The 14954-nt window shown below is 40.3% G+C and overlaps 1 protein-coding gene across 6 annotated transcripts in view; it reads left to right on the forward strand.

Moving 5' to 3' along the window:
* Nucleotides 1–14954, forward strand: part of GRAMD1B (GRAM domain containing 1B) — a 141648-nt gene that overhangs the window by 39829 nt on the left and 86865 nt on the right. For all 6 annotated transcript variants that reach the window (XM_055728469.1, XM_027806719.2, XM_055728465.1 and 3 more), the window contains exon 2: nucleotides 10119–10196. In XM_055728469.1, coding sequence (XP_055584444.1) covers nucleotides 10119–10196 — 78 coding nt within the window. The remainder of the gene's footprint in view (nucleotides 1–10118; nucleotides 10197–14954) is intronic.

Raw genomic sequence — 14954 nt, forward strand, 5'->3', positions numbered from 1 at the left:
AGGATGATTTTCATAAGGGATGCAGACAGCTCCTCCATCGTTTGCTACCCAGGTGATGATGAAAATTTTTTACCTGATGCAGCTTTATAAAGTATGAACTCTGTGCAAAAGTGTGCAAATTTTTTAAGCCATGATGATATTTCTTTCCTTGCAGACTAGTGGATACAATCTATTAGCATTTTGCTATGCATGTAATGAACATACAGTCTCACATCAAAAATGCATCTGCTTTAATTTATTATTTACTACTTTAAAGCCACTCTTGCTAATAATCTCTGGAGCTGCATGTAATGCTTGATGTGTGAGGCAAGAACTGAGAGGGTAGATCACTCGGGCTTAAGGGACTGCTCTTTTTTTTGGCCCAAGATCGGCATTGGAATGATATCCTGTGCTTCTGCCCTTCTGTTGGAAGAAGCTGGGAGTAAACAGGTGAGCCCTGCACTGCCATTGCCTGACTTAGACTGTGTGTATGCTCAGCACCAGTACATTTGAAATAGGTGAAGTAGGGTACATCTTCCGTTCTTTGAACACCTTCCCATCAGACATTCGTACTGGGTAAAGATGGTACTAGTGGTAATGTGAATACGCTCCCCTAGTGTGAGAAGAAAGAAGCCAGACTGCCAAGGATGGTAAGATGTTTGACCCATCTCTTACTCGTCGTTATTCCTTGCTGAATTTGCTTGTGCAGGAGGTCCTGGAAGCTGCTGTGTCCCAATGCCTGCAGCTCTTCCCTAGAGCTCCCTTTCCCTTGAGCTGTCAAAGATCACCCTGTTTGTCTTCTGTTAATGCTTGTCCTAAACATTTGTGTAGTCAATGGTAGCATCCAGACTAGTTAATAATGAAAAGCAAAATGTTGGTGCCCCAAAGAATGTAAAACTGGTGGGTTTTGTTGGATCAGTGGGGCATAGATTGTGCTGTAGCTTGTGACCTTTCTAAAGATGAATGTACTCAGTTTGATCTTCTGCTGGAAACTCTTGACACTGAAATCCTAAGTGACAGGTTCAGCTAAAGAGAGAGACTCACCTATGCCCTAAAATGCCTCTAATGCAAGATGTTAAAAAATGAGGTATATTATCAGAAGCGTTCCATCATCTTAGAGAAAAGGGTATGTGCTGAGGACTGGGAAGTTTCTTGAGCTGCTGGAGACACAACCATGGAGGTTTTACAGATGAAATATTCATAGTCTATCTGATGATACGAAACATGACACATTAGGAGAATCTTTAGCACTGTTCAGCAATGTGCTCTGTGACTGCTACTGTTCACATCCTGCGGCAGAAAAAGGTAACATAACTGTTTTCATAGTTAGGAAAAAAGTTTACTCATTAAGTCTCTTGGTCACCCTAGTGAGATACATCAGTTAACAGTGAACTGCCAATTTGTCGGAGCTTATGCTAAAATTATTGTTTAACAGTAAGTATTTTAGATATTTTGAATTTTCTTATAAAAAGGAATCTTTAATTTCAAGTAGTTCATAGTGCTTTTGCTTTCCTTAAAAACGAAATTAGCTCAACGTTTCTAGAAATAAATCAGTGTGTCATTCATCTTCCTTCTACACATGTTGTGGTGTTTTCTGGAGGAAAAAGCTCTCGTGGAAGCCTGAGATAGTGATGTGATTCTTTTCCAGAAGAGAGGGGGAGAAATTAACTGGTAAATGTTTGTTGTTTGTTTTTTTTTAAAAAAGGCAGCAGCTACACAACTAAAGGCGATAGTGCCTCACGTTATGGAAATGCAATCCAAGGTGACTGTCTAAATAATATTAGTGGCAGTATTTACTATGCTTAGAAAAAATATTTGGTGAACAGAAAACTGTTAAAGCCCTGTGCTGCTTGTGATTAAAGAGAGGACTAGAAAGGCTTGGTGAATTAAGGTTTCATTCACTTAATGCCACACAATTCCAAGAAGCTGCAAAATGAGGAACTTCATAAAAGTTGTAGTCCTCGATTTCTCTGGTGTTCGTGAACATCTCACATGTTTCAGTTTTAGGTCAGAGGAGAGGAAGTAGGGCTTCTCTGTCAGAAATGGAGCAAGCTGCTGCAGGAAGTGGTAGATGAGTGCATACTGGGGTTGCTGGTTCATTTTTGCTTTTTTGAGCTTTGATAAAATTCTTGCTGAAATCTTATTTCTGTAAGGAACTGACAGCTCCATAGGAATTTCATAATGCAAGAGGCAAATGGGTCGCATCTTTCTCATGTTCTGCTTGTAGCTAGAGTTGACTGAGGTTTTTGGGAGGACAAATGTCAAACGTGGTGTGTTTTGAAGTGGAGAGAGGTGTTGGCACAACTGATTTTGTTACGTGTTTTAATACTGTCCCAAGTGTTTAGAATGTCTATCCTTGTTAATATTTTAAACTATTTAAAACTTTGATTTCTGGAGAAAATGGAAGCACTGTGAGTGATGTGTGAATATCCTGTGGATTGAATTTGGGACTTGAATACATAGTTGGGTATACGTACTCTTTTGCATCTTTAAAGCAAAAATGGGAAAAGTTTGAGGTTTTTTTCATAGATCTCTTCAAGCAGCCCATTTTCTCTGCTTTTGGTAGCTTTGGAAAGTCCATAAGCACAAACTTCCATTTATATGATATCTTTTTTAATTTGAAACGTGAGAGTGCCGGAACGATGGCTCAGTAGCAACTTAGCTATTAATGTAATTGTTTTTCTTTTTGAACCTGCAAGTTCAAATAAGACCTAATTTCTGTTTACAGTGAACTGATTTTTTTTTTTTTTGAGGCATGTGTATCTCTTATGAAAAGTACTGATGTACCGTTTGCTGTAACTGCAGGGTTTTTGTCATTTTTTTTATGATAACATGTACCAAGTGAATATGAATCCCACCAGCTTTATCTTTGTTTTGGCTGAATCTTACTGCCTTTGTGCAGTAGTTTGATTTTCTTTTTAAACGTTTGCCTTTCAGTATTTGTGTGGATTAGGATGATCAGTCACATGAGTATCAAAATTGAGTAATTTACAAACAGCCTGGAATTTAAATGCTGTTGATCTTATCTAGTCAGCAAATATTTACCATTGGACTGTCTGAATGTCATGTCTTAGACAGCACTGTGCCTGTCAGTGGTATTTAACTATTAATTATCGTGTTCGTTACCACAGTTGTTTTCCACTGGATTGTGTTTTGAAAATCAAGATGTCTGTTGTTCATTGTTGAATATTATGTTGATGGAAGGGCTTGCCTTGACAGCTGTGAAGGTTGATGTTTTCATTTGTAAAATGAATGCAGTGAGAGGAGAAAACCTGCCTGTCCTGCTCCTTGTAAGCCTTTCCAGCAGGGAGAGAAGGTGACTACTACAGGTTCACGCTGACTCTCCAATTCTGAATATGACTGCAAAGGACACAATTTGTACTAATTATGGTGATGGCCTACATGATATTCACAACTATCTTTTCCCCTTATCTTTTTTGCCCATTACTAATGGGTTTAGACTGTAAACATTGCTTTACATCCCCCCATCTATGAAATCGAGTTAATAAAAAGATATGAAGGTCTGGAGTAGGACTGCCCCTTTGGTTCTCAGGAATACTGCCAACATGAGGCTCCAGGTAGTGCATGCTCTAAGTCTAGGTTAAAAAAGGCATTTGAAATTTCGCCTTCCAAGTCTGCCTTCCATTTGTTGCACTGATTCACTACATAAGCTTGGGTACAAATTTTCCTCTTGCCTCTCCATATCTTCATCTCAAGTTCAGTGAAATGTGTGCAGAAGCAGGGCGCTTGGTGCCTGCTGCTTTGGAGAAACTCCTTCAGAGTCAGTCCTTAGATGGAGCAGGGTTATGTGAACAGAAAGGTGCTGTGGTCCCTGACATGTTGTGGTACCTGCCTCCCATAGGGCTTGGTCTCAGTCCAGCAACTAGTTTGCTGAACATGAATCCTCCTTAACTTTTTGAATAAAGCCTGATGTTAGCTTGGTGCCTTCAGTGTTAAGGATATGTTTCCCCTGACAACTTTACACTTGTGTGCTGAGAGTGGGAACTTGCAGCATCTGTGGGAAAGCTGTGTAGCTGAAGGTGTTCTTGGTTTTTAATTCACAGACTGAAAGCTTTAGGTCTATCAAATGACAGCCCTTGTGCTGAGAGAGACTGTTGTCCCTTCGAACTTAGGTCAGTGATATCTGGATTCATGTCACTTACCCTCTTTTCTTCTTCCCCTCCAACTGACAGTTCCTTGACATTTGTCATGGCACAGTCATTTACGTATCCGTGCAACCATAGTAACATAGAGCTTTTGATGACAGGAATTTAATTTGCCAAGGACAATGAGGTACTGTTAGGCAGCTGGGACTGGGAGGTCTATTTCTGCTGTTTCATGAGAAATCGGAGGAGGGGGGCTGTGTTCTGGGAAGGATGAGCAAAGCAGGAGGGTGAAACTGAACGATAAAACTGTTTAACAAGGTTCTAAGGCCCCTGTGGGAAAACACTGAGGGATCTTTTCTGACACACCTGAGTCTTAAAAGTTCAGTCTGGTTTTATTATTCTGTGTTTATGTCACCAAAGAAAGATGGGCAAAGAACACTTATCGCAAAAGTTTTCAAATGAAGACTACTTGTGCATCATGAAATTCACTGTCTAAAATTTCTGTTTTCATTATGATTCTATTAGACTTAAAATTCTGGCTTAAAATAATACAGACTTTGACAATATAAGAATACCATTTAAAAGGCACAATGTATGTAATTTCTTTGCTAGCTTGGAAGTGACCATAACTCTCACCAGATATTAGTACTTCTATACTTTTTTTTTCTGGCGGCGGTTGTTCAGATATCCAAATTATTTTGGGATATATTAAGGCAGGTAGACTCAAGTCCTTGTGCTTGCAGCTGTAAGGATGAAAAGAACTCTTGAGTTGTTCAAATAGCCAAAAAGCTTTGTAAATTTTAACAGAAACCTTGATGCATGTTCACTGTTCTATTGATTATAACTGCATATCTATTAGTTCCCAAATCTATGTTGATGAAAATACTCGTGTATTGTGAAATCTCATAATTAGTAGCTTTTAGTTCCAAAATCTGTTGGCACAGTTGCTCAAAGCAATTGAATAATATTTGTATACCTGATTGTCAGTTGTCTGTTATTTTCCTTTTTGAAATTCTTAATACTGAACCCAAAGCCTTATGAATACAGAGGTTAATTAAGCAAAATGAATACAAAATACTCAGCTTCATAACCTTGCTTGATAGCTGTGGATAACAATAGCCTGCTGAAAGACACAGATTTTTATGAATAATTCTCCAAACTCATTAACTGATTCTATTTTCTATTTCCATAACAGCCATTTCTTTCCTGTTCCTTTGCATGCCTCATTCATGCATCACTGCTGGAAAATTTTTTCTCTGAATAAAAATATGCCAAACACATCTCTAGATATAAAAACACAGTGGATTTATCACCCACATCTAGAGGGTATAGAAATCCCAGAAGGCTCCTAGTGTGCAAACGTTGACCTGAGTGTCTGAACTTTGTGAGATCTGGACAAGTACCTATCTTCTAGTAGATGATCTGCTTTAACTTTAAAAGCCTATTCATGCATAAAATAAGAGACCTTGGTTCTGCCTTATTCAGAGACTGAAACCTCAGAACAAAATGAGACATTAAAAAATAAAAAAAGCACGAGGATAAGAATAGGACAAAATCTAGTTTATAGCTCATAAATTCCCAAGACCAAGTGAGAGAGAAGCCTTTAAATATTTAAGACAAAAAAAAAGCAAGTTTTGCACTTTTTTTAAAGTACCTGCAGTCTGTCTAGATTGACAGCTGGCAAGAATTAGAAAAGATGATTCTTTAGTGTAACTGTCTCCTGAATGTTCATCTAAGCATATGTGTGTGTACATGGGCCATGAAGTCAGTAAAAACTATTTAAGGCTTGTAACAAATTACAGGTGGTAGAACAGAAAGGTAACAGAATAAGCATTCTTAGGAATGTAATTCTTCTGTAGAACTGTGGTGGTTGGGTCTTCTGATGTGATAGAAAGATGAACTGGCAATTGAGCTGATATTAAGAAAATGAGAAGTAGAACATCAAATATAAATTTGATTTTGAAGATGTTTGAGGATCTGTTTTCTTTCATACACCTGTCAAGATACACTTGTTTCTTAAATGATACAAAACTTCCACTGTATAATTGACTCTTATTTTTTCTTCAGCAAACAGAAGTCTTGCACATGGTGCAAAACTGTTGATTTTTTTTTTTTATCTCCACATTCGAGCAAGATTTGGTGGTGTGTGTGATCAGAAAGCCTGTTTTTCAGTCAGTAGAAAAATGTTTCTTTTGTACTTGGCTACCTGGGTAAATTGTTTGGGAGCAGTGAGATGGAGGAGCAGTGGAAGTAGACTCTTCAAAGATTTAATGGTTAAAATTAATGCTTAACCTGCATTTAAAACTCTTAATCGGTTTTTAAAGTAGTGAGCAAGTTTATAAGTCTGAATGTTTGCATGAGAATTGAGGAAAAACCACAGGGTATAAGCCTTAAAGTAATGTCTAGCATCTTTTGAAACAAGAAAAGGGGCACACTGGGCCTGTGCACCCAAAGATTTAACCATGTCCAAATTCATGTTTATTATTGCTGAGCTTTGGAATGTCATAAGCTTGATTTGTTGATTTTCTGGGATTTTTAACCAGCTTTTGGCCTTCTCTGCAGATACAGAACTGACATGACTGTATCTAAAAGCTTTCCCCCATGTTACTCTTCAGTACAAACCATACCTTTTTTTTGACCTCCTTATATTATCTCTACTTTAGTGACTTGCTATACCATTTCAGAGGAGCGTTGTCTTCTTAAAAGCAGTTCAACTTAAAATGGACTAAAAATGTAAATAAAACAATAGGCTCTGCATTTCAACTGCTGTATAGATTTTAGGGTTTTTAAAGAGCTGCACTGTTGAATATTCAGAATGTTGAAGTTATTTTCGTTGTGTGAAAAGCTCATAAACTTTTGCGAAGCTTCTGTACAAAACATTTATCATGAAACATAGCTCATGTTGAGTACTGTCAAATAGATGAGTGGGTAGAAACTAATTTCTCTCTCCTGGTCTGAGTTGCATTGCTTGTAATCTTTGTGTTCACTCGTGACAAGGGGATAAGGTGGTATGTTGCAATATTTGGATTCCATTAAATTTTAAACCTTGATTTGGAGGCCTTTCTGAATAAGTTTAACTCTGGATGGATGAGCATGAAAAGGTCTAAGGTTCATCTTGTATAGCTGTCCAAAAGCAAACTTTCACATTGGATTACCAGCATTGCAGGTGCTATATTGTTGGACTGTGATATACTGGGAATTCTACCCTTGGTAAGCTTTGTTATATTTGATCTGAATTGACATGGCAAAGTTTTGTGGGAGGGTTTTTCTGTGAAGAAACACATGATAGGAATAGTCCCTGCCGTGCTTTCTCATATCAAAAGGGTGATAAATCCTTTGAATTAGGAGGGGAAGCATGGTTCCTTTTGTGCTCCTTCCAAACTAGTTCACTGGGCTATAATTAAGCTCAGAAGTACAGGAAAGATGTTTCTTTGCTTTTTGGAGTATATTATTCTTACCAAGCTGTTGATATATAGCTTGAAGCCAATATTGAATTCTGGTTCTCTGATTATCCTTTTTACAGTGAGGCACTTAAGAAAACAATGACTAAGTATGTGGGTATGGGAGGAGAAAATTATATCTGTCCCCTTGCTGAGAGGCTTTTGCAAAAAAAAAAAAAAAAAAGGTAAAACTATACACTGTGGAATGGTCGAACAAGCAAAGTATGCTCTGTGGGACCGTGTGTATGTGTCCTCACAAGACGCATGCCTATGACTTCTGCACCATGCACATACTTGGACTCTGTAGCTGAAAGTCATAAATGCTGCATGAGTTTTGTGAGTTTGTACGTCCAATATCAAAGGTGAATTTAATTTCTTTTTTTTTTTAGGATTTCATAAATACTGATTTTGTTCTTCTATAAGCTTTAGCCTGCTCTCCTTTCTATCTTAACAGTAAGGAACAGTTTTTTGCTTCACGTTCTGAACAGGCAGTAAAAAGTGGACAGTGCCAGGTGTGTGTGATGTCTCTCAAATGCTAAGTGGGTCCCCAAGACAGCTATTGTGTTTTTCAGAAATGTCACGTTCAATAAGATGGAGTCTTTGAAGATTTCAGAGAAGCAGCTGGTCAGAATCAAGGTGGCTGCTGAAAATAAGAATCATTGGCTTTTTTTCAGAGGAAACTGCAAATGTCTTTGGCAAAAACTCTGATCTCAGGGGGGAAGAGAAAGTCCTCCCACTTCTCTCCTTTTTTTTTTTTTTATTTTTTTCTAAGAAGAAAAGAGAAAAATGGTCATGTTAAAGGATTGTGATGTGCTCACCTTAAAACTTATGAACAGTCTTGCAAGAAAACAAATAAATTAATACTTTGTGGGGAGGAGGACAAGAATCTGAAGGGTTCAGATCCCTGAAAAGTGAACATGGGGGCTTGTTAGAGCCATTTACTTGTACGGATTTGCTGGAGGAATGTTGTTTAGTACCAGAGCGTGTAGTTCTCATCTGTCACTGGGGTGCTTGCTGGTTCTAGTTCCTTCCCTGCCTGCTTGGCTGTGTTTTGTCATTCCTTTGAATATGAAGACAAGATTATACATAAACTTCTAAATCTTTTCAAGTATTTTCTCTGTTAGTATTCTGTGATGGTAATCCTTTTTTTTTTTTTTTTGTATGGGACTTAATTTATTCAAGTCAATACACTTGTTACTGCTTGAGGTATCCTTTCTGTAGTTAAGTTGTAAAGTGTAAGCAGGTGTAGGTAAGAATAGCTGTAATTTCTTTGTGTGAACATTGAGTATGTCTAGAGAAGAAAAATGTCTGTTAATTTTTTTTAGAAATTAATTTAAAGAGGGAAAGACTGTATTGCTGACATGGAAACAGAAGTTAAGAGAATGCTTCTTGCATAGCAGAAGCGTGTGTTTTTTTTCCAGCAGGCAGGATCCTCCTTGTAGTGGTTAAAAAGGTCCAGGCCAGGTGAAAAAAAAACACAACCAAAACAAGCATGTAGACTTCACAGAAAAATACTATTGCAGTGTTTTAGTACTGTGGTTTTCCCCCCAAAATAGATTTCACTGGCTGAGAATTACTGCTTTTTAAAATGAAAAGATGCAATTTGATCCTTTTTGATACTGCATTTGTATTTTTGTGCCTTTGGGCAATGTGGTGTTGCAGAATTATGTACAGTGCAGTAGAAACTGTGATTGCAAGCGTGCATGTGTATACCTGAGTAGTTTTATTTGAGCAGTTTAGGTCCTACCAGTAGTGAAGCACAGCACTTTTAGTGCAGCCTGTGTGCTCAGGCAGGTGTACCCAGTGTCCCAGGTGGGACTGTGCAGTTTGTGCTAAAGCTGTGTTGCCATGACTCCGTAGCCAGTGGTACCCAGACGAAGTAGATTAAAGCGAGCCCAGGGATATCTGCTCTCTGCGCTGCAGTCTGTTACCTGCAGGCAGAATCAGACCTATCTGCTGCGCGAAGGAAAGTTATTGCAAAGAAATGAAGCTATAGGAATGAGAATCAGAAATACTAATGAGTCCCTGGAGCAGGTGGAGGCTGGTAGAAGGGACCAAGACGAACTCGTTAGAATAGATGTGCAGGAGTGAAAACGTTGCACACGCACACACACACACACACACCCAACACCCATTTAAAGGGGGAGAGTGACATCTTGTGGGCTCAGCATGCAGCTCTCCACCAGGAGTTTGGTGTTGGCCGCTTCATCCATAGTAAGGGTTTGCTTTAACTGCTGTTTTGTTTTGCTGCCTGAAGTGGGGGGGTGTATAAACAAGCAGCAGTTAGATACTTGAATGTTAAGCTGTAAGACCTTGTTCTGGGATGGCACGATGAAACACTGTGTATAGGCAATGTGTAAGGTCACTTCTGTATTTCAGAAGGTTCTTAGGAAAATGGCATGAAGTGAGGTTGAGAGGCTTCGTACCAGTCATGCCTGTTGTAAGTCATATATGAACTTACTGTCTTCTGTTGGTCTCTCTTTGCGCCCCCAAGTACGAAGTGTTCTTCTTTCTTGGGCTTTAAACCAGAGTTTTTCATAGGGACTTCCATGAATCTGTCTAATTGCTTCTGTTTTCCCATCTCATATTGCAGCAGCCAACAGAGCAGCCAGCAAAGCAGCCACGATGATGACTCGTCCCGATTCCTGAGCCCTCATATGCGCGAGGACAGGTAAGTCTGTGGCTGAATTGGGTGACTGCTGTAAACTACTCGGTGAAATTAAATGGCCTGGGCTAGCTCAGGTCCTTGTTTATTTTCCCTGTATTTCTCAGAGTTGTGTGGCAAGAAAAGTGATTTACATTGGTCTTACACCATTCTTACAATGTCTAAAAAGATGCATTTTTCATCTATTTAAAAGTAGAGGTTGTGGAACAAATAACTCCTGAAGTAGCCTGTGCTTTCTTTCGAGACTCATTCCCCAAAACTGTAGCTGGTGTAGATAGCTTCATCAAACTTGCTGTGTATTGATGATTAGCAACTCTGATCCTTGAAAATACACAAGTGAAATTTTGTATGTGGTTCTTGTCCTCAGCAAGGATGAGCCAAGCCTTAGCTTGACCGTTGTATTTAACTTCTGATATGTTGTGATAGTCCTGAGGTATCTAGAGCCCATGTATGGCAGCTGGATGAGAACTGCCATGAAGCTCCAGAAGAAACTTACGTTTCTTGTACTTCAGGTTGATTAATGGCTGCTTCAAATTGCAGCATTGGCACAAAAGCTGTTGAAAAATGAATTCTTGCTTGTGTGCATGATTTATTATTGTTGCTTTGCTCGGAGCCATATGATTAAGAGTTTTGCTGTGTCTTGTAGTTCATCTTTTGAGCCTTAACCTGCTTCATTTTCTTCTGCTCTGTGCATGAGCTATGAGCCCTGAGCTACCTCCAGCTTTTTATCTTGGGCCTGCTCCTGCAGGCCTCTTTCCCTACTAACATCCTTGGATCCAGTGTTACACCTGGACTTTGGTTTCTGAAATACCCATTATTTTGTTACTGCATTGCACAGTGGAGTTATGTTGCATTTTACTCAGCTGATCTTGTGACTGAGGGTTAGAGTGAGCCCACAGCAGGGCCTATGCTGAGATTCCTTCGTGCTGCTGCGTGGTGGATTACAAGAAGCCTCTGAACGTGGTGTCCTGCGCTCTGCATGCTTGTGTCTGGGCATGGTCCCTCAGAAGAGGGTTGTTTCAGGTCTGTTACTCAGTTATTCCACATAAGCTGTCTCTGAGGTCAGTGTTCTTTCTTACTAACTGTAGTAGGGCAAATGCTTAGTGAACTCAGATTCCCTGCTAGGATGTCAAAGGCTAATGGACTGAAAAGACTGAGTAGCAGCTGAGTAGGCATCTGAGGAACTGACTCACTTGAGAGAACATCCTGACCTGAAGAGCTAATTAATATCCCAACAGAGTTTGGCTCAGAATTAGCACTCCTCCGTATGTTTCACTTCAATTATCAATTTCTCTGGTACTGCGGAGCCTGGCATAATTGACTAGCGGGGAGTGGTGTTTGCAACCAGGAAACAAAGAATGTGGCAGCAAAGCAGATGGGTACTTAAGTCATACCTGGGCTGCTTCTGTGTAGTGCATGCTGTTGTACCATTTGATCTGGGATTTCACAGGTTAAACACTATTAGTTAATACTTGGATGGGGGATTTCTGGGTATAGCAAGAAAGGAATCATTTGGAAGTGTTGGCTGCTTCAGATGTAAACTAAACTGGAGCCTTCAGACTGGTGCTAAGAATACCTTCCTGTCCGGAAGGGACATGTTTTAGGTGCAGCACAATCAGATCTCAGACCTATTTATGCAGAGCCAGGGTGATGTTGAGCCTGCTGACCTTTCTTATTGGGGACCAGCAATGTTGCTGCTGCCAGGATTTAATTGCAAGTAACTTTTGTTTTCATGGAGGATACTGATCCGAGAATGATCCATATGAGGGATAGCAAATTGCCTTTGCTACTTCGGGTTTTTTTCCTCCTTTGCTAATGCAATTACATTAGGCTCCACTGGTGTATAGCCTTCCTGGTGGCATGGACTTAAGAAAATTAACCAGAAAATAACTCGTATGCTATTTGAGTTTTATGTAAGGTGTGAAGCTGGACATGAACTAGTGAGCAGGCTAACAAAACCACTGGGAGCTTGCTATTTACTATTCCTATTAACAAAGCTGAAGGTTTTTTCTGAGGCATCTTGAGTCTGCTGGACTTGTGAAAATTGAATGAGGAGGGTCTGTCTTACTGCTCTTATAGTGGTATTTTCGACCACTAACAAAAGGTCCTCCACCCACAGGTTGGGAATTTTCTGCTTCTGATACAAAGACCTACAGGCAGTTCTGATCACTTGGTCAATTGAATGTTGTACAGCAGCTCTTTAAAAAAAAAAAAAAAAAGGGAAAACCAAAACAGAACACAACCAAAAAACCCACTTAAAATGCCAAACAAAACCACAGCCACCCAGGGTTTCAGCAGTCCTGTAAGCTGTGACAAAAGCTGAGCTGAGTAGGGCAGAAGGGAAAGCAAGAAACCATGTGGCATATACTGAAGGGTGTACCTTCTGTTGGCACACTGCCTTTGTTATCACAGCAGCGTGTGCTGCACTTGGAGGATGAGAGCAGAGAGCAAATGAGGATCTGCACCAACCTCAGTACATCTGGGGAAGTGCTGAAAGAAGCTACTCTGGCCAAAAGTAAAGGGATGCTGAATTGCTAAGGTGACTCTGAGATTAAAAAAAAAATGGAGAGGAATACATAGCTGAGGATGGCTGAAATCTGGACTAGGCACAGCTGAGATCTGAACTCTACCCTGCTCTTACTGTAAAAGATGGTACTGGGGGTGCTGCTAGTGGAGTTAACTTCAGTGACAGATTTCCAAGGACCATGCTCCGACCCTCAAGTCTTTTCAGAGAAGACTGAGAATCTTGTCCTGCTGCTGGCAGATGCATTCGGTGCTCCCTAGCAATTCTTTTTCTTGAGGTGTGAGTGCTGCTGGTGGCCTGTACATTGTCAAGTACTGCCATGGGCCAGAACCCATACCCTGAGAAGGCATCCTGCGGCACAGCAGCGAAGCAGGTCTGCCATCTGTGTGTATCTTCTCTGAGGAAAAAGCTTTCCTTCCGCAAAGTCATGTAAGTTGTTGTGTGTTTAACGTGCCTGGTTTATGCTGGGAGGGAGCCTATACAGATTTTATTTTGGGGTATTTATTTTATATTTGGGGTAACTCTGTGCTTTATAGGTATTTTTAGAGCCACAGAAGGGGGAAGTTAGTGGGACAGGCTAGAAAGTGTCACAAGTCAGTTTTGTATGAACTTAGGGCTCAGCTTCTTGTTCTCCGATTGCCTGCGTGAGTTTGGTGAGTCGTTTCATGTTCCTCTTTATGAAATACAGAGAATTTCTTTTTTGCCTTACAGGGAAATAGAGGTGGGGAGTTAAGTGACAGTTGCTCAGATGCTGAAACACCACAACTCTATAAGTACCAAGACACGCAGAACTGAGTTACTGAGTGTCCAAATAATTGTGCTCGCAATAGCAGCTTGACTTAAAGTGATTCCAAAAGTAGGTACGGTTGGGGTGGAGACAGCCAGAGATTTGGGGATGATGTGTGCACGCAACAGACTCGGTAATCACTGTAACAAGACAAGGTTATGTGTGAATTGCCTTGAGCTTTCATCTAGATTAAGTCCAAGTTCATGAGCCTGCTTCTGCTTGATCCAAGGACTTGTTCTTTGTCATGACACTGATGTAGCCGTCAAATTTAGGATGCAGAGTATGTTTTAATTAAAAGTTAAGCTACTGAACTAGAGGAAAAATCAGCCCTTAGACTCGTACTCAGTCTAAGGAGGAGGCAGACTGTTGGAGAGGAGAGCATAGAAAATACAGGGGTGGAGAGTATCTGGCTATGGAGAAATGGAGGGGTGGAAAGTGAGTGGCAGTTCAGAAGAGATATATAAAAATAGTTAACTAAAAAAATTAAATGTAAATCAAAACTTATATTAGAGATCATATCAAAATAGAGGAAATGGGGAAAAACAGTTAGGTATGTTAAGGTATTTCCAAGTTTGCGATGTCCTACATCTTGGCTGCAGCTTAATTAAGCTCTTAATCTGTGCAGTACCTCATTCTACTAGATCCAGGCCTGCAGGGCTTGGTTTTCCTTTGCATAAGCTAATAAGGGTTTCTCAAATAATGGACCAAAAATCACAAAAGAGAGCTTGCAAGGAGATTAGGGAACATCTTAAGAAATAGACAAGTTTATGAAAATCTGTTGGCTGCTTGGATTCCCAGGAAGTTGTATAAAGATCATAGAAGTCAGACTTTAGAAATGTGCCAAAACAACATCCTTGGGGTGTGTGTAAGAGGTCAGGGTAAATTCCATATTTTATTTATGTACCCAGGGCTTGCTTATGCTGCATCTTCCTAGCCTGTGTCCCTTTCCCCTTGATACAAAGAGGCTGGCGCTAACACACACACTGTGCCCTGCTCGCCTGCAAGTTAAGGCACAGCGAAGATTGCTACCTCTGCGGCTTCAGGGAGAGTGGAGGGTTTTTTTCCATTGCTTAGGGCAGCTGAAGATAGACTGGTGAGAACAGAGAGCAAAATGTGGCCATGCATGCTGGGCCTGTTCCTGGAAGGGGAGGGTAGGGGCTAACAGAGCCCAGGGACCTGTTTGTGTGTCTGCATGTGATGATTCTGCAAGGAGCAGAGTGCAGTATCTCTGTCACCTGAGCTATGCCAACCCATGCAGCGTAGTACTGGCCTCCTGCTTTATGAAGGAGAAAAGCTTTCTGGACTAAAAGGGAGTGGATACTGTTTTAAAGGTGATGGCTAAGTAGAAGCCAGCTGCTGCTTTCCAGTACGAGTGTAAGATCAGGGGAGACTAGCTCACTACTCCTTCCAGCAGTGCTAGCTGTAAGGGATGCCCGAGTTTTGAGTCCTTGGT

This window comes from Falco cherrug, chromosome 17 (genome assembly GCF_023634085.1).
Source record: "Falco cherrug isolate bFalChe1 chromosome 17, bFalChe1.pri, whole genome shotgun sequence".
Classification (NCBI taxonomy): domain Eukaryota; kingdom Metazoa; phylum Chordata; class Aves; order Falconiformes; family Falconidae; genus Falco; species Falco cherrug.